Source organism: Ceratosolen solmsi, unplaced genomic scaffold, assembly GCF_000503995.2.
Source record: "Ceratosolen solmsi marchali unplaced genomic scaffold, CerSol_1.0 scaffold15, whole genome shotgun sequence".
In the NCBI taxonomy this organism is placed as follows: Eukaryota; Metazoa; Arthropoda; class Insecta; order Hymenoptera; family Agaonidae; genus Ceratosolen; species Ceratosolen solmsi.
In genome coordinates this window covers 3,258,948-3,278,936 of record NW_011948434.1, presented here as the reverse complement: position 1 = coordinate 3,278,936, position 19,989 = coordinate 3,258,948, and the positions used below count along the sequence as shown (strand labels likewise).

Here is a 19,989-nt window from a genome sequence, read left to right as displayed (position 1 = left end):
TTAAAAATAATGTATAAAATTTACTCGTGGCTATTGCCGCAGCCGTAAACGTCGTTTTTTTTTGTTTTTGTTTTTATTTTTTTAATTTAATTTCACTACTGCTAATAATGAATGCACGTAGTAACAATCTTATAATCATTTTATTTGTTTTCTCCAGAACCACGGCGTTTAACAGAGACTTTATTAGAGTGGCAAACTCAACCTGGGCTCATGCAGGTTCAGGGTCGAGGTCGTCGCCGCCAGCTGATGCGCCAGCAACAGCAACAGGAGCAGCAACATCGAAAAAGCATCAACTGGCAGCGATTCAAGAGATCAGTAAGTCGTGCGAGGCATGTAGAGGCTCTCGTCGTTGCTGATACGACTATGATGGCATTTCATCAAGATGGCGACGTGGAAACGTATCTGTTAACAATTATGAATATGGTTTCGGCACTTTACCTCGATCCAACTATTGGTAATTTTATCAATGTTGTTGTTGTACGGATAATTCTAATGGAAGAGGATGAAGCCGAGGTACGAGTATTGAACAACATACCTAATATATTTATTATATAAGTGATTCGAGCATAAAAGTTTACTTTGCTCGTATTTTGTTATTTATTTCAAATTTTCTTATCTTTTTTATATAAATATATATATATATATATATATATATATATATATATATTACATCATAAGAAATGGCAATTGCTATGAACATGATCTGCGACTTATTATTTCAACATAAAATTTGTTTTTATTTTTTTTATTATAGATTCGTCTAATAAAGTATAGTTAACTAATAGAAATATGAAATTTCATAATTTATTAGCAACTTTCAAACTCTTAATACAATGCTTTAGGATAAAAAGCAGATAGTGGTACTTAATAATGCTAGAACATTATTTTTATTATATATGAAATAGATAGTATATATAATGTGTATAATTTGTCATTTTATATGAATTTCAAGAATATATAATGAATTTTGATAAATATGGAATAAATTAATTAATCAAAGAGGGTTTTGAATATTAAAATATACCTATTTATAAAGTAATTTTTCACGTTGGCTATATCTAAATTTTTAAATCACTCTGTGGTATATAAATACTTAAGACTTCATCAACTTTTGAAAATAATTAATTTTTTAAGCTTAATATTGCATTTTCAGCAAGGATTGAACATCACGGTGAACGCTGATAAAACACTGTACAATTTCTGTAAGTGGCAACAGAAATTGAATCCTTCTGATGATTCTCATCCAAATCATCACGACGTCGCTATTTTGGTTACTAGAGAGGACATTTGTTCCAGGGCGAATACCCCTTGCAGCACTTTAGGTGTGGCTCACGTTGCAGGTATGTGTCAACCTGATCGTAGCTGTAGCGTCAACGAAGACAACGGAATCACTCTTGCTCACACAATTACACATGAATTGGGTCATAAGTAAGTTTCAAAATTTAGTTTCAGGCTGAAGAAACTATCATATGAATAAAATATTAAAAGTACAGTTTTATGAAGATTCAACTACGGTTACATAATTATCAATTTATTCTGGCTTTTTTTTTTTTTGAATCTATATTATAAAGTTATAATATTCGTATTGTAAATATATATATATATATATAAGCGAGCCAAAATAAATATATTTTTTAATATTATGAATATCATAGTTCGACCAGTAGGTGTAAAAAATATAATCATTAATTTAAAACAATGTTATGACATAATAATTTATATATTTAAGCTTTACAATTATGTTAATTTCATAAAAAAAAATTTCTACAGCTTTGGTATGTACCACGATACCGAAAAAATAGGTTGCAGTAAAAGAGATGGCGATAAATTGCACGTGATGACTCCAACATTCGAGGCTGATACCGTTGGTGTTGCTTGGTCTAGATGTTCGAGAAGAGACATCACGAATTTCTTAGAGTACGTCGCAGCACGTTTGGTACATACTAATATCATTGAGTCCATTTCAATTAGTATTTGATATATTATATTATTGATTTTCTAAAGAAATTCAGTTTCACTCAATCATAAAATTATTCTTTAAAATTATGTTACTTATTATTCATCAAATACAAATATAGAATGATTGAACATTCGTTAATTATATAAACTTTAATTCAGCATATATTTTTAGTTGATTGAATCTTAACTACATGTATATATTTTTCTGATTTTTACACGAGAATATTCCTAGAATAATCAACAATAATATTTGCCATATGCTGTACTTTTGTAAATTCTTTATATATATATATATATATATATATATATTATTTTCATGTATAACATTAAAAAAATATTGTGCGTTTATTTAATTATATTGTATCAATATATTTAATATCGACAAATGATTTATTTTAAAGTAATTGTGTTTCAGTCAAGGAAAAGGTGAGTGTCTTGAAGATGAACCTGCAGATAATGATTACGCTTATCCAGATTTGCCACCTGGAACAATGTATAATGCAGAACATCAATGCAGACTTCAATTCGCAGTTAGAGAAGCATCAGTTTGTTCGCCTTTAGAAGAGGTAAAATTATATGGCAAATCATATATACACGTTTTTACCTCATATATTTTTAATCTTGTATATGTATACTTTAATCGCAAGAAAAGAATATGAAATTTAAATCTATTATTTACATGTATTTATAAGGTATATTATAGCACTTCTAATAGAGTTGTATCTTATTGTTAAATATATTAAAAAAATTAATTTAGTTCTAAATAAATCGAAATTAATTTAATATGAATTAATATAACAATTCTGAGGAAATTAAAGATTTTTCTTGAATTAAAATTATTTGTTTCATTATTACAATCGAGGCTTAAAAGAATTATTATATATTATTAATACATTAAATTTAACAAAAATGATAATACATGAGATCTATGAAATATTTTTGCATATGCCTAGATTTGTTCAAAACTGTGGTGCATCGTCGACGGAGTTTGTACTACGATGTTGCATCCTGCAGCTCCTGGTACTCATTGCGGAAAACATATGGTTCGCCCAATAAAATAATAAATATTAAACTTTTACTTTGAGATATTATTTATTTTTAATTTTATTAATTAGAAAAAATTACAATTCAAGTATACTATAAATTTTTCAAAAACTTATTGGAAATATATTCTATCGCTTTCTATGTTTTCAAAAATATCTACACACTTATTAGGTAGAAAAGATTTAAAAGGTACACCGTGTAATACGAATATTTTGTAATAAATTCCTTTCTATTTATAAAATTTGACTAATGTATTCATATATAATTTAATTACATAAATGCTTTTTGCTATTAAATTAATAATTATCTACATCTATATTTTATATGTGTATGCATACGAATAAAATAAAATTTTACAATACGATGTAAGAACATAATAATTATATTATTTTATTAATTAAAAATTGAGACCATGATTAAAAAAATTTGTTTACATTATTTTAATTAAAATTTTCTACAATTTCCAGGAAATTTCAATTATAATAGTAGCAGACTTAATCACACCAATGAAAAAGTGTAATACTTTGTTGAATTTGTAGTCCATAATTAAATAAAGGGTAATGTAAGGAAAAAATTTCCTTCGATAATTTTTTTCATTAACGAAAAGTAAACATCTGAATATCTGCATTACTCTCATCACATATGCAATTCAGGAATATAAATTATATTTTTTGTAAAATGCAAAAATTGAACATGTTAAGTTTCACAGATAGTCCGTACTTTTAACGATCCGCAATGGTTTATGCAAAATAAATTTAATTGTTGTATGAAAAAAAAAAAAAAAAATTAATAGAAACTATTTAAAATACTTATTTTTACTAGGAAAAGAAAATTGTATTCGTAAAAAATGCACGGTTTTGACAAAATTGTAATTCCACGATGAATTCAATATTCTAATATCTTTCGAAATTTGATTCTTTAAGTTGCGTTTTAGAATAATCCTCTAATAAAATAATATAATGTTTGTGTACTATATAATTATATAAAAATAAAGTAAATTTTTCCAGCCTTTATATTATTATTGATCATGATGTAAGTATTACGTGAATGATAGAAGAAATTTTCATAAACAGACTCTCTTTCTCTTTGAAATGAGATACCGAGTATATGATTACAATTCTGTAATTTTATGTTAAAAAACTTTATTATCTTATTTATTTTCTAGTTTGTAATATATTTTTGATATAATTTTATGGATTATTGTGATATATTTTATATTTGTTTATAGTTCTATAATATCAACATCTTATCCACGAAAAGATACGATCGCAAAATTAAGCATTTCTTTAGCTTGTACACATATTTTATGAATAATTAAAAAAAAAAATAAAAAAAAATTATCAATTATATTCTAACGAAAGGTACTTGGCGTCATTTGAAAAATCAATAGCTGATGAGTAAAAGAATATAATCTTTACTGTTATATCGAAGCATTACTTAATTGTTTCACAATTTTTTTTACAGGAGTTTTGATTTGCATTTCGATTTGACTTTTTCGAAGGTATTATTATTAGATATTAGGATTGAGCAAATTTATTGAATATTCTTGAACAAAAAATTAATTTCAACTATGAAGTTCAATATTGTTTTTCTATAACAGTTAAATGATTTGAAACACGGCTTAACGGGTCGTCAATATTTATGAAATCTTTTAAAGTGATATTAATAGTCTCTGAGTTATTTTGATTATTTTAAATAATGCTATAGTCTTCAGATATTTATCTTGTGGAGGAGCATACATATTCCTCGCACGAGTCTAGCAGTCATTTAAAATTAATCGTTCTAACGAACACTTTCTGCCGGTAGTGGTGTCAGAATCAGGAGTGCGTGCCGATTGTCGATCGGCCAAGTCAGATCGACGGCAGCTGGGGTGAGTGGAGCGAGTGGAGCGAATGCTCACGTAGTTGCGGTGCTGGTGTTTCCATACTTGAGCGAAAGTGTAACCATCCGGAGCCAGCCAACGGCGGCAAATTCTGTATCGGTAAGAGACGTCGATACAAGATCTGTAATACGCAAACTTGTCCGGATGGGGCTCCGAGCTTTCGAAGTGTGCAATGCAGTGACTATAACGACAAACAGTACAAAGGCAAAAATTATACCTGGCGACCATACTTCGATCAAAGTGAGCGCTTAATCTATAACTTGGCTATTCCTTTTTTGCTGCTCTAATGTTTGTTTCTCGAATAGATAACTATATTTTCTTAACCAATATGAATAAATAAATAATGTAATTTACATTTAAATTATATTTTCTAAAGTTTTATGTTTAGTCTTTCCATCCTTTAATATATGAGTAATAGTCTATTATTCGTATAAATAATTAAAAACTAATTATATACGATCCTATTTTTTTTTTAAATATGCTTATATGTTATAAAGTAGAGACAGTATAGTGTATATAAACTTGAAATATATGCTACATTTTCTGGATAAGTTTTTGAATAAAAGAGCAACTAATTCAAATGTATAGGAATATTAAAATTTACAACATACACTATATATAAATAAATTGATTATTCTTATATATATATATATATATATATATATATATATATAATTTATATATATAATAACAAATTAATAACAAATAATAACAAATATAATTATATATATAATAACAAAATATAAATTATATATATATATATATATATATATATATATATATAAGAATAATCAATTTATTTATATATAGTGTATGTTGTAAATTTTAATATTCCTATACATTTGAATTAGTTGCTCTTTTATTCAAAAACTTATCCAGAAAATGTAGCATATATTTCAAGTTTATTATTGTCTTACAATGTGTGCTCTGTTGAATAACTTATATATTCAAATACATCTAAATGTATTTAGGCTATACCAAATAACAATTCATAATTTACATTTTGCTTTCCCCATTATTCTCTCTCCCATCGAACCCTCCACGTCCCTCCCATCCATTTTCTTTCTATTTTTCGGTTTGTTTTCGTCATATACTTAATGTCCTCCTATTCCACTTACGCACTTGCTCATGCAGCCGAGCCTTGCGAATTATACTGCACAGACACCGAGGAAAGCGTGATCGTACCGTGGGGTGAAGCTGCTCTTGATGGAACACCTTGTAATGTCGGTACAAGAGATATGTGTATTGCTGGAATATGTAAGGTAAATTGCAAATTTAGACAGTTGATGTTAATTTTTCTATTCATATTAGTTATAATTGTTACAATTTTGCTCATGCATTGGTCGGCACAGATGCACATATGTGTCACAAATATCATTAATAAATCTTGTGTAAATAGTATTACAAGAAATTATATTGCTATCGATTTTATGTTATTTATTATAAATTATTACATACACTTCAGTTTATTCTATGTATTTATTCTGCGATTAATCAAATATTTCTGAAGAATATATTATACTGCCATCAATTTCTTTTAAAATCTGATTTACGAATTAGTTTATAAAAAAAAAAAAAAAAAAAAAAAAAAAATAAAAAAAAAAATTATAATAATTATGCATGAAAAGATTATAAAATTAAATGAAAATATTATTATGCCGACGTTAACATAAAATAAAGTATATTTGGTGTGTAAATTTAATTAATCATTTATACTAATTTCATTTTAAATATGAAAGGTTATTTTAAAAATTTAATATTATTTTTAAGAAAACAATATTTTAAAAAAGGTTTGTACATTCTTTTTTATTTTAAATTAACAATTTCTACAAAAATTTTAATTTTTTAGTGTAAAATAAAATTTATATCAAAGTAATATTATTTAAAAATTTTACTTATAAATATAATATAACATGTAGAATGGAAAGACATGAATGAATTTAATAAATTTTAAGACTCATGATTTGTCTTGTTTTATTCTTTATTTTTTCAACCAATACTAATCAACGCAGAGATCTGCTGTTGATTAGCATTTCATTTAGAATGTGATATAACAATATCTATTAATATATGCAGTATAGTAATTACTGAAACAGACGTTCTAAAATCAACGTTAAACCCCATTATATTTACTTCTCATGATAACTATGTGTAGTTTATAAACATAAATTTTATAGTTATACATTATAATAATAATGATATCCCGTATTGGAGATAACATTATTATTTTCTTCATTTCTTTAGTTACTAAATATTTAATCGTGATGATTTTATGTATTTGTTCGAAAAAAATATGCTTAATATATGCAAAAGATTAAATTCAATAGCTAAAGAATGATAAATTACGTTAATCGTAAAAATAAATTTATAATCTGAAATTAACTTTTCAATTAAATTCTGGTATTTAGCTTTATATGATTTTATCACAAATTATATGTACTTGTGCAATGTAATAGAATATGCATTGCAAAGTGCTATTAATTACATATTTTTACAGTGTATACAAATACAATATAGAATGATGAAATTAATGCATCGTAGATTTTAGAAATGATTTCAATGTTTTCTTAACAAAGTAAAATTTAACAAAAATGAAAAATTATTTACCTTGATAAATTTTACACCTTATACATAATAATAAATCTTCATCTTTTATTATTATATTATCATTATATTGTACACTACTTTTTCTCATGCTCAATGCCCATTTACTTTTTAAAATAATTTTATAAATATTTGTAATATACCAGTTTATATAAATTGATATTTATTTATAATATATTTGTGCTCATTACGAAACCATTATACCATTATATTCATGGTTATTAAGAAATAATTATATCTTTTTGTAGAAAGTTGGTTGCGATTGGATAGTCGACTCTAACGCTACAGAAGATCAATGCGGAATATGCCATGGAGATGGCACACATTGTGTCACAATACGTGGACTATACGATAAAAATGAAGGACTAGGATACAGAGAAGTTATCGTTATTCCTGAAGGATCAAGGAATATAAAAATTGAGGAAGTTGGTAATAGTAAGAATTATATTGGTATTGGCCGTCGTGATGCAGACGAATATTTTTTGAATGGGAAACGGTATGTATACTATGTAATGTATCAGACAATTAGTAGTTTATTTATTTAAAGACTGATTTTATGCTTTTGAAATCTGCAATAAACAAAATATAATTTCCATATTCTTAATGTATTTGACGATAAAAATAATATCTTTATATACATAAAAAAAGCATAATGTAATTTTTTCTTGTTTCAAAGATATATTTCATGCACAAGTGCATTACTGCTTATTCATACATTTTTTCCATCTAATTATTAAATTATTAATGATTAGATATTATTAATCAATTAATCACCAGAGCAATTAGTTCTCTAACCGTGGACATTTACGTAAACTCTTTAATCCATATACTCTCTTGTGAATTTTCTATCACAATGATGATTGTAACAATTTCCATTCTTAAGCCGGAATAATTTATCAATTAAAAATGCATTGAAAAATAAAGTATGAAACAAAGCTAAGAAAAGAAAATGATGCGCGTTTTTAATCTTCTTTGGACAGGCAGATCACCTTGGCCGGGGAGTATCAAGTTGCTGACACGCCGGCTCTTTATGAACGTGATCGGGACAAGGAGAAAGTGAGAATACCAGGACCGATCAAGGAAGACATCGCCGTATACGTTAGTAATAATGCTATATTAATCATATTTTCGATATATTTTTCCAAGACTATTAAAAAAAAAATATTTTAATTTATTACATGAAGATTAAATCTTACATTATAATCTTATAATCTTACATTTAACAATAAATAAAAAAATAATATTAATCTTTTTCAAACAAGTACTTTTTTCAGTACATTATTAAGTTGTGATATTTTTATTAATACATATGTTTAATTTATTAATTAATTATTCAACCGTTTTTCATGTTAATAGAATAATATTTAAAAATCTTAAGTTGAAAATTGAATAACCTTTAGTCTTAAATTTAATGTAGTTAGAATTAATATGTACTACTTAGTTATCGCGTTTCATAAATGTACTTAAATCCTTCAAATTTCTAAATTTCTAAATGTTCACTCAAATTCATATGCACTCCAATGTACAAGCAACTTAATGCTATTACTATAATTGTTAATACTAATTTGCTACTATTAATTTTTTGTCACTTCAATTTTCTTTTGTAAGTCTCAAAAGATGAAACTCCTAATAATTAATAGGACGACGTATAAAGAATTTATTATAATTTACAGACTTTATTAACTGTAGTCAATTTTTATAGAGATATAAATTATTTTTAAAATTAATAAAAAAATCGAGAGTATCATGAATCTAGCATTTATAGTTAGTATATATATGCATTAATAATATTATTTATTATGCATAATTTAAATAGAAAGGTTATTTTTTAACTGAATTTATAAATTTTCTCAGTCAGTGGAGCTTTCTTAATTTGTGCTTTCTTAAATAGCTGTTTGAGATTCAGTAAACTATAAGGGTAATTCAGCAGCAACCAAGTTAAATTAATTACGTAAATGAAATTCAATCCAGAATATTTAAACTCTTTTCTTTTATTTTAATGAAAATTGTACAATTCTTAAATAATTTTGCTAAATAAAATATGTTTTATTATTAAATTTGATTATTATTATCTAAAAAAATTTTTTTTTTTTAATATATGATCTTCATCAATATATAAATTACTTTATTGTTATTTAATTACAATTATAGTTAATTATTATATCAGTATTATGCAAAGATTTTAATGAGACTTTTAAGCCTTACATTTTTATGATTCTAATATTTTCAATCTAAGTTTTTAATAGCCATATGACAGACATTTTATTATTTCATAGGATTTTTAGAAATATTTGTCTGTTCGTTTATTGTATTGTTAAGTTAATCATCATCAAAGAAATATAATATTCATTAAATTAAATATTATTAAAGTAAAAAAATATCCTTAATATTTGTTATGGCCATAATAAAATATAGAATAATCTCTGTCATTTAGAATAATGCAATTAAAAAAAAAAAAAAAAAAAAAAAAAAAAAAAAAAATACAAAACGATAGTAAAATAATAATTTTATATTAATTAAATGATTTTTCGTTCTTGTTATTACATACAAAATTACGACAGATGATATTATTTTTATATCAAAATTAATTTCTGGAGAAATAAAATATTTATTAATAAAAAGCAAATTTTTTGTAAGAATAACAATTTTAATAAACTAGAGCACAAACTATTATTCTAAAGATTTTTATAATTATTCATAATATATATATTTTTCATAACTAACATATAGACTCAACAAAGAAAAAAATATATATAGTTGAAATGAAAGAAAAATTTAAATATAGCTGAAACATGATATGACTATTGATTTAAATAATTTGTTACATAAAATTATCTCATGTAACATTTAATTTTCATTTCTTCCATAGTGAAACTGTAAAGATAATCTATTATTGGATTAATTGTCGTAAAAATTCGAACCGTAAAAAGTCGAAAATTCGCTACCTTCTGAAAGGTAGCAATAAAAATTATTAATACTTAATTTGCAATACTTGACTAGTCCATCCGTTTAAGAGATTATAAATTTGTAGCTGCATATTTATTACAATTATCTTACATTAAATAAGAAATATCAAAATTTTTTTAGCACTATTTAAAACATTCATTATTATACATAGAATTGGAGTCTTTTAAAAGAATAAAAATAAGTTTAGTTACAAATTTTACGAAAATATCTTAAATTAAACATAATGTAACTATGCATTTTATCTATTAAAATGTAAATTATAATAAAATAAGTGATGATATATGTAAAAATAATTGGACAACTAAATGAATTTAGCATATTCACTTATAGTCAGAATTAGATATTATTGTGTTTGGTTGCTAAAAATAGTATATTATATTTTATAAAATTTTATTAATGCAGTACAATCACATTATAGTATAATTCAGTTACTTATCTTAAAGTTTCATAAAATATTAATTCATTGAGATATTTATTCTGTTTCTTAGGATCATAATCTGTTTCCGTGAAAACATTCTTTGAATATCTAATGAATTGATGCGACGAAAATATGCAGCTGAAACCAGAGACGACACGTGGTTGACATTTTTTCTTCTTCGTGTTTGATGTAGTTATTCGATTTCGTTTCACGGAAGATCTTTTTACTTTTATTTTCACTTGAATAACTCTTTCGAATAGCATTGCCATATTTTTAATGTCACAGTATTCTTGGGACCGTTTCATATATTTGTTACAACATAAATAGCTGGATTGGATGAATAATTTATCGTTCAATTATTTAATCTGTCATTATTAATGATGTTTGTTTCGAAAACATTACTTATTTGCCTTCTTACGCTAATTTTATTATAAATATGGAATATAAAATGTAATTATGTGGTTTAAATTTATATAACATAAAGAGAATCCTAAATTATATATATATATATATAACTTTTATATTATATAGAACGAGACAGTGATTAGTATGATATTTCAATTGTCAGTTTTGATAAATCTTTTACTCAATTTGCACTCTTACAACTTGCTATTTCAATATTTGTATTCCTTGCTCTAGTAATATGTATGAACAAAATTATATTTGTGTAATGTTTTTACAAGTGGAATGAGGGATACAATATAGAATTATTGGAAAATAATTAATAGATAGTTTATAAATGAATATTTTTAATATACATTGCTTAATTATTTCTTAATGAATTTTTTATTATTTATATTATGTTAATATTAAGATTATATGAAGATGAATAATTTGTAATCATCATTAAGTAAGAAAATGTCTAGATTTTGTATCTTAATATCATGAATATGTGTATTAAGTTAAAAGACTAAACAACGACGATATTTTCAATTTCACATAAAACATAATAATATTTCTTTTTACTTTCAATATGTATCTCTACCTAATCATATCGTTCATATTTTGTAGAATCATATTTCTATGAATTTTCGTACAGTAACAAAATTATGCAACATTAATATTTGTATTATAACCTGAGTTTTTGCTGTGTATAAAAAAAAAAGTTTTATGCTTAATTAATAGATAATGATAAATCTATATAGTTACACGTTTTTTTTTTTGAGAAATAATGGGCTTCTAATACATCTTATTGTCATATAAAATGTCTTAAGATCCATAATCTTAAGATGTTTAAATCAAAGAACAATAAATACAGATAAAGTTTTATTAGAAATAAATGAAACATTATTTATTTTTGAGAAATAATATTTGTTCTGTAGAAGAATCCAAATTAATAGTTACGTTATGTTTTCAGATATATTTGGAAAACTGTATAGAGAACGTTATGGATTAATTTTTTATATTTAATGTAAATATTTTTAATAACCATTAACAATTATATAGAGTGTATTAAATTACAGTAAGAGATCTTGATTCATTTTCTAATTTCCTTACATTTTTTTATTCGTTTTCGTTAATATATTCATTTGAAAGATGTTTACAATCGCATTTTGTTGTACTTTATCTTTAAGCAATTACAATCAAAGCAAAATATGACTTATTTTTATTTTAATAAATTATTTTTATTTAAATAAATCTCAATAAAAATCTCAATGTATATCTGAATATACCTCTATAAATTTTTTTAAACATATTCAAGTAAAGAAATTGAATGTAGTTCAGCAATTATATTCAATAATTTGAACATGTCATTTGAATTTTGCAAAATTATTTTTTGCAAAATAAATGATTTATGTTGAATAAATATTTATAAGAGTAAAACTTCGTTTAATCATTATTATTGCATTAGAAAAATTAGTAATTTAAAACATTAATTTAAAACAGTGTGTAAATAGTGTGCATAAATAAATGCAAAATTGATATAAAGTACATTTATTTTGTAAGAATAGAAAATATTCAAAATGATTTTATTCATCTATATTTTATTAGTTATTAAAATGTATCTTTGTTAAATTTCATAGCTAATTCATCGTGGTCATTATCGAAATTTCGGTTTGCGCTACGAGTACACAGTGCCAAAAAAGGATGCTTATCGAGCTCCGGAGTACTCATGGATGTACTCTGACTGGTCCATGTGTACGGTAACTTGTGGTGGAGGTACACAGATTTCTCACTCGCTTTGCCATGAGAGTAAAAGCGGCGTTGTCGAAGAAAAGTTCTGCAATGGCTTAACCAAACCCGATTTCACTACTCGCGAGTGTAACACCAAACCTTGCCCAGCTAGGTGACTATCAGCATCATCTACAATATATGCATATTCATATATATTTATATATATACATATATATAATTTCTATACAAATTGACATAAAGCTAAATTATAAATAAAAATTTCTATGAAATGAGTACTTTTTTAACATTCGAACTGCAAAACAAAAATGTAAGTATCGATACTAGTGTAAGGAAGAACTTTGAATTATCAAACATTTTCGCATAAAGACGTTTATAGTATTTTTACTCTTAAAAAATTCAATTAACAGGAATATTATACAATGATTAGTATTTTAAAAATATAATTAATTCTATATATATATATATATAATATTCAAGTTTTAGAAGTTGATAACATTAATCGTAAATTAGAAAAAATATAGAAAATCATTTTGTAAAAAACAAATAATATATTTCTTAATGTTATTCTAATTCTAAAAATAAATTTATTAATAAATAAAAGATAAAAATATTTTTATACTATACTGCATACTGAACTCAAATATAATGTTTATACCACCAAATGAAATTGGCAAAAAATATGTCAACATAATTAATTATTTTAATTTAAAACTAAATAAAATTAACATTATTTAATATTTATCTATGTTTTCAATGTTCTCTTTTTAATGCATTTAATTAATTATTTATATTATTCTAGAATTTCAAATTGAGTTTTTGACATGTTTTTATATAATCGCAAAGTTTGACTTTGATAATTAAATTGTTATTGATGCATCTGTCACTTGTTTAATATCTTTTAAACAAAATATAAGTCTACAATCTAATATAAATATAATTTAGATATAAATAAATATATAAATAATCTATTTATTACTTGTCTAATACTTTACCATTTTATTTGAATAAAACAAAATGAAAATGTTTTGAAAAGATCAAAATCATAACTTTGTCATTTAGTTTGAAATATTTTTTAATCGAAAGCGTTCTTACAATAAATTTGAAAGTTCAATAAGCTTAAATAGATTTTTTCATTATTGTATAACATAAGTAAAGTGCAATAATGCACAGGAACAAAATGTAACTCTGTGCCTATTTCAAATTAAAAATACGAATATTAATTCTATAACGAATGATTGTCTCTTAAATAAGGCCTAGAGGTGCTAATTTAATATTCATACATTCATAGGCGGGCGAAAAACGCGTTCATCGATTGTATAATTTTCATCGTAATTATATTTTGAAGCAGGCCATTAAAATACAGTTGAATGAAATAATCAAGAGAGCAAGTGACAGAGAGTCTGGAAACATTTTTTTCGCAGATGGTGGGTGGGTCCGTGGCAAACGTGTCCTATAAGTTGTGGCGATGGAGCGCTTCGCAAGCGCTCGGTCATGTGTGTTTCGGCGAGTACGAGAGAAGACCAGATAGAGCTCGCGTTGCCAGATCAGGAGTGCGACAAGAACTCACGACCCGAAGAGGTCGAATCCTGCCCGGAGCTGCCCATCTGCGAGGCGACGAGCAGTGAGATACCTCTGATCGTCTACGCCGATGAGAAAAATAGCGCCTTCTACAACATCAGTCCGTACGAGCGAGAAGCTGGTGGCGTCGGTTCGACGACTATGGATGGCTTGGGGAGCACTGAGATCGAGCCAGAGATTCTTGAATTCGACAACGTGGTTGACGTGGATAATACAGGAGAAAGCTCGTTGTATAACGCCAATCCTAAATGGCAAGTGTCCAAGTGGAGCCACTGTTTAGCTGGCAAACGGACGAGGAAGGTATCCTGTTCAGGGACGAGGGAGCCGCGGACGTGCAATATGGATAGTAAACCTCTGGAGGTGGAAGTGTGCAGGACCGGCAAGTGGGCTACTGGTGCGTATTTATCAAATCTATTATCATGAAGAATCCGTAAAGGATATATATGCTGCGGCTCTAAGAATTTTCAGGTAATTTTCAGGAATTTCCTAGATGAGACGCAATTTCATGGACTATGGTTGTAGTACCCTGATTATTATATTCTTTTATATTTATTATTTTCGCGCTTCCCAATTCTATTGTCAAAATCTTAGATTATGTTGAATTAGATTTTCACATACAATGTGAAAATAAATTAATATGAAAATAAATTGTACATGCAACAAATAATTTAACAATTTTAAGATTTTTCATATACGAAATGAAAAAATAATTATATTAGTGTTATTAGATAGAGAAAATTTAGAGCAAATGTCGATATAAATTACGTATAAATCGTATCTTACATTGTATTTTATAATTATAATGCTTCTCGTCTTATATGGTAATATTATCATTTGTGAATTGATATGTACAGTTTATATTTCATTTCAAACACTAAGTATTCAAATAATCCAGGTGTTTAGGCATTTTTATATTCAAAGGGTAATAATAATAATAATAATAATAATAATAATAATAATAATAATAATAATAATAATAATAATAATGATTATAATGACAATTGTATGTAATAAGTTTCAATTTGTTATATTTTTATCACTTTTTATAACGCATTTTATCATTTTGATTACATATGTATCGTTGTACAATACGTGTATCTTATTATCACAAAATTTCACGTTAAAATAAGATATTACTCATTAAATTACCTTTCCCAAAGAAATAATATTAATTTCCTTAGAGCTGCAACCTATTATATATCTGTAGTTTGTAGAGATAATGAGACGTACAGACAAATGACTTCTCATCACTCTTCTTGATTATTAATTAATTAATTATTATTATTATTATTATTATTATTATTATTATTATTAATAATAATTTTTCCAATGTACTAATGATTTTACTAATAATGTACTAATGATGTACTAAGGATTTACTAATGATGATAACAAATATAATATCATCGTTTAAATCGATAATAAGTATCGTTTAAAAATATTTACATTGTTTCAGTTAACTAAGCATTAATAAATATCATCAAGAATTTCTTATTTTAATTTCTTTAATATTTTTTATAAAACTTCCATTTACATTTATTTATAATAGTAGTGCATAAATTTATTTTAAAAACTCTAATTTATTGCTTCTTCTTTTAAATTACAATTATTATAATTTTGTAAAAAATGAGTTTTTACTATCATTTCAATCATATAATCAAAAACACTGTATTTAAATTATAAATTAAAATTCTAGTAGCAAAATTATAAATTTTTTACCACAACTTTGAGTGTGCGAAACTTTTACACTATCTATAGATAAATAATAAAATACTATTTTATTTGTTATTTCTCATTTACGCTTTCAATAATCGTTAATGAAATAAATCGAAAGATTAGATTATTGTTAATATGTTATTCTATTTTCACTAACACCATCGTATTTATGTACTATATTTTAGATCCAGTAAAATTTTGTTATGAACTAGCTGAAAAATATTACTGTTTTTATATTTGTTTAATAATTATAAATGAAAGAAAAGATTGTTGTAAGTAATTTATCGTAAGTTCCTATGAAAGGTGTTACGTACTTCAGTGAAATCTATTTCTGTTGTGGTTATGTGATAAATTAATTCAGTTTCCGTATATCAATAAATTAACATTGTAATTTAGAATCGATTTAGAGGAAAGAAAATCAAGAAGCTAATGATCATTAGTTCAGCACGCGTCGGAACTACTAAAAACACGGTCCTTGATGATCCTTACATTATATTTTTTCATGAATTATTTCGGTTGATCCATTTATATACGATTGCTACGTCTAGAATGTATAAAATAAGATTGTAGTAATGGAGACCTATAAAATTTAGTGTTTCGTGAAATCAGATAAACCAATATCACGATAAAATGGTAGTGCGAATGTATAATTCGAAAACTTCACGGTTTTTTCTTTTCATTCTTAATCTTTATCATTCTTATTAAAATACATGCGCATGTTTTTATAAAATGAAATTATTTTATAAAATTACTCTCAACACTGTAATAGCATAGTTTTATGATTAAATGAATTAAAAAATATGAATTTACAATGTGGCTTATGTATGTTACGCCAAAATTGATGTTAAATTACGATTAGAAGTGTCTGAAATTGTAATTGAACTTAACACCACTGTAGGTACTAATTTCTTTATAAAAAATTAAATGGATAAAAGTAATAAATTTGGACTTTATGACATATCAGATATTTTATTTCAATTTGGTTAAAAAAGAATCGAAAAGGTAAGTAAGTAGTTCAATTGGGAAAGCAACAGTTACGAAAATTGAGAAACTACAAATGCGTTTCTCGAGTGACTTAAACTCTATTTAAGTTTTCATGAATTTCTTTATTCACATTTATAAATGTGTACATTTGGAAAAAAATTAATTTATGCAAAAATATTATAAAAGAATTTATAACATACTAATATAATATACTAATTAATAGACATTACTTATAATATATTAGTTATATATTTATAAACGAAAAAAAAAAGAAATGTATAGATTTGAAATAAACTATGATGTCATCGTGTTAATTGCAATCAATTATGATTATGCAGAAATAATACGACAGTATAGTAACGGAAATTTGTGAATTTTCTATATTTCTATTATATCTAATAGAATAGAATATGTTACAGATAAGTGGAGTTCCTGTAATGCAACCTGTAGTATCAAATCTGGATATAAGCATCGCAATGTTACTTGCTACGATAGGCAAAATAACTTACCATCCACAGACTGTAATCACATAAAAAAACCTCTTGAAGTTCGACGATGCCATCATAAGAAGTCTTGCGCCGAGGAGAGACTTGGTAAATTTTGTGATACTTTAATTAAAAATGAAAGAGTTTAAATGATTCATTGAGATGTGGTTGTTAATTAAGTCTAACGATAGTGTAGCTATTGGAATTTACTTATATATTTAATATTATGATTTATTTTTATACGGATTTCTGGATTTCCCATATATTGTATCCACTATTGTACTACTTTATGTAACAACTTGATTAAAATCACTTGAGAAGTAAATATTTTTTAATATAACGAACGTTTTCGAATCCAGGAACTACATGTAATTTGTATATAATTATAAAACATTTTTAATATTTCCCAATATTCACAATCTCACATTTTCTTAAGTATTTTAAAATCGAATGATTTTAAAAGTTTTTTATATATTGACATAAATAAATAGTTATAATGATTATCAACAAAAGATAGAAAATTAAATAAATAAGTTTCAATAATGAACCATAATATATTTAACTAAATATATAATGATAAAAGTCACAAGTACAATATGTGCGCATGTGTGTGTGTGTGTGTGTGTGTGTGTGTGTGTGTGTGTGTGTGTGTGTGATAGTGTTTGCGCGCGTGTGTGTGCTTATATTAACAATTTCTCATAAGTATATAAATATTTTTGTAAATTTCCTTCTTTCAAATTTTTATTGATAAAAAAAATTTTAAAATATCTATAATATAAAATATCAACAAGTCAATATTTGTTACATCATGTATTCATATATATTTATAGCAGGCAAGTTATTAATAATTAATTATTTAATATTAACTGTTTAATGACATAATTACGGAATAATTATTATTGTAATTTGGAGCTGAAAAATTTTGGCAGTAAGTTTTAATGTTATTTATCAAAGTTTTAATAATTGAAAAAAAAAAATAGGCAAAAATAATATTTTCCAAAATTTATGAATGCATATATATGTATTTCAGGTTGCAAGGATAGTATCAATCCATCTTGGATATGTTCAGCATATCGACGAATGTGCGATTCTTCATCAATAGTTCGTGAAAAATGTTGTACAACGTGTTTAAAGAGACGAAAACACGTACGCCACAATCGTCGTCAAAGCATAGTGGATTGAGTTTTCAATCTGAAGGAAACAGTACGAGCATAATAGTTAATTGTCTACGATTATTGTTTATTTTTCTGCATTAGTTAATTAAAATGTATCTTAAATTAACAGAAATATTTTGGTGTACAAACATTTTCAAAATACATTCCATAAATTTTCAGTGCTATATGATTGATTATAAATTTAATTTAAAATCAATCAAGGATATTTTCAATAATGTACAATTTAACTTATTATACGTTTCAATATTTATTAAATAATAAATATAATTATATCTGTATATGACTTAGCTAGTAGATAGTAATTAAATTAATTTGGTTTTATTTAATTGTTTATATGCAAATGACACTAATTCGGTTTCAAGAAAATAAATATTAATGAAAACTAATACAATTATATAAGTATTTATACAGTATTTTTGTGAGTTGTCAGGTAAGTAAATTTAATTTGTTTAAATTAAATTTTACGTATTTTAAATGGAGTCCACACTAACAACATTTTATTACATTTTACAATTTATATTAATTAGACACTACAAGTACTAAAAATAAACCGTATTAATGTAAAATATAAAATATAGAAAAAAAAATAATAATTAGATAAAGATTATAGTTTACAAATATTGAATAATAAAAAAATATTTAACACTATAAAGTAATAAAAAGATTTATAATAATAAAATACAAAAAAAAATTTTAATTTATTGTTGTAATAAACAATAAAATTAGAAAATGTAAAAATTCTGCGAAAACAATTCGGCTTTCATATATTGGTGTTTTTGTTTTTTGGTACAAAATATAATGTACAAGATTGTATTATACGTTGAAATCACATTTATATTTTAAATATTAAAAGATAATGTAATAAATTGATATTTATTAGTTATGTATTATTTATTAATTTTTAAAATGTTCATTATTTTAAAAATTATTTTGGGAAATATTTTAGTTTTTAATACATCGATATACTTAATATATAATATATAAATAGAATAGTTTTTATACATTTCACATATATTTAGATTTATAAATTATCGGTAATGA

General features: G+C 24.7%; 1 protein-coding gene across 1 annotated transcript in view; it reads left to right on the top strand.

Annotated features, from left to right (window-relative positions):
* LOC105364863 (A disintegrin and metalloproteinase with thrombospondin motifs 7-like) overlaps positions 1 to 19,019 on the top strand; it is a 25,160-nt gene extending 6,141 nt beyond the window's left edge. The window contains exons 2-14 of the mRNA XM_011502892.1: positions 158 to 513; positions 1,154 to 1,428; positions 1,771 to 1,917; positions 2,375 to 2,525; positions 2,913 to 3,002; positions 4,810 to 5,125; positions 6,020 to 6,147; positions 7,738 to 7,985; positions 8,470 to 8,587; positions 12,899 to 13,161; positions 14,432 to 14,982; positions 17,708 to 17,881; positions 18,804 to 19,019. Coding sequence (XP_011501194.1) covers positions 211 to 513; positions 1,154 to 1,428; positions 1,771 to 1,917; positions 2,375 to 2,525; positions 2,913 to 3,002; positions 4,810 to 5,125; positions 6,020 to 6,147; positions 7,738 to 7,985; positions 8,470 to 8,587; positions 12,899 to 13,161; positions 14,432 to 14,982; positions 17,708 to 17,881; positions 18,804 to 18,955 — 2,916 coding nt within the window. The 5' untranslated portion in view covers positions 158 to 210 and the 3' untranslated portion in view covers positions 18,956 to 19,019. The remainder of the gene's footprint in view (positions 1 to 157; positions 514 to 1,153; positions 1,429 to 1,770; positions 1,918 to 2,374; positions 2,526 to 2,912; positions 3,003 to 4,809; positions 5,126 to 6,019; positions 6,148 to 7,737; positions 7,986 to 8,469; positions 8,588 to 12,898; positions 13,162 to 14,431; positions 14,983 to 17,707; positions 17,882 to 18,803) is intronic.
* The last annotated feature ends 970 nt before the right edge of the window (positions 19,020 to 19,989 follow it).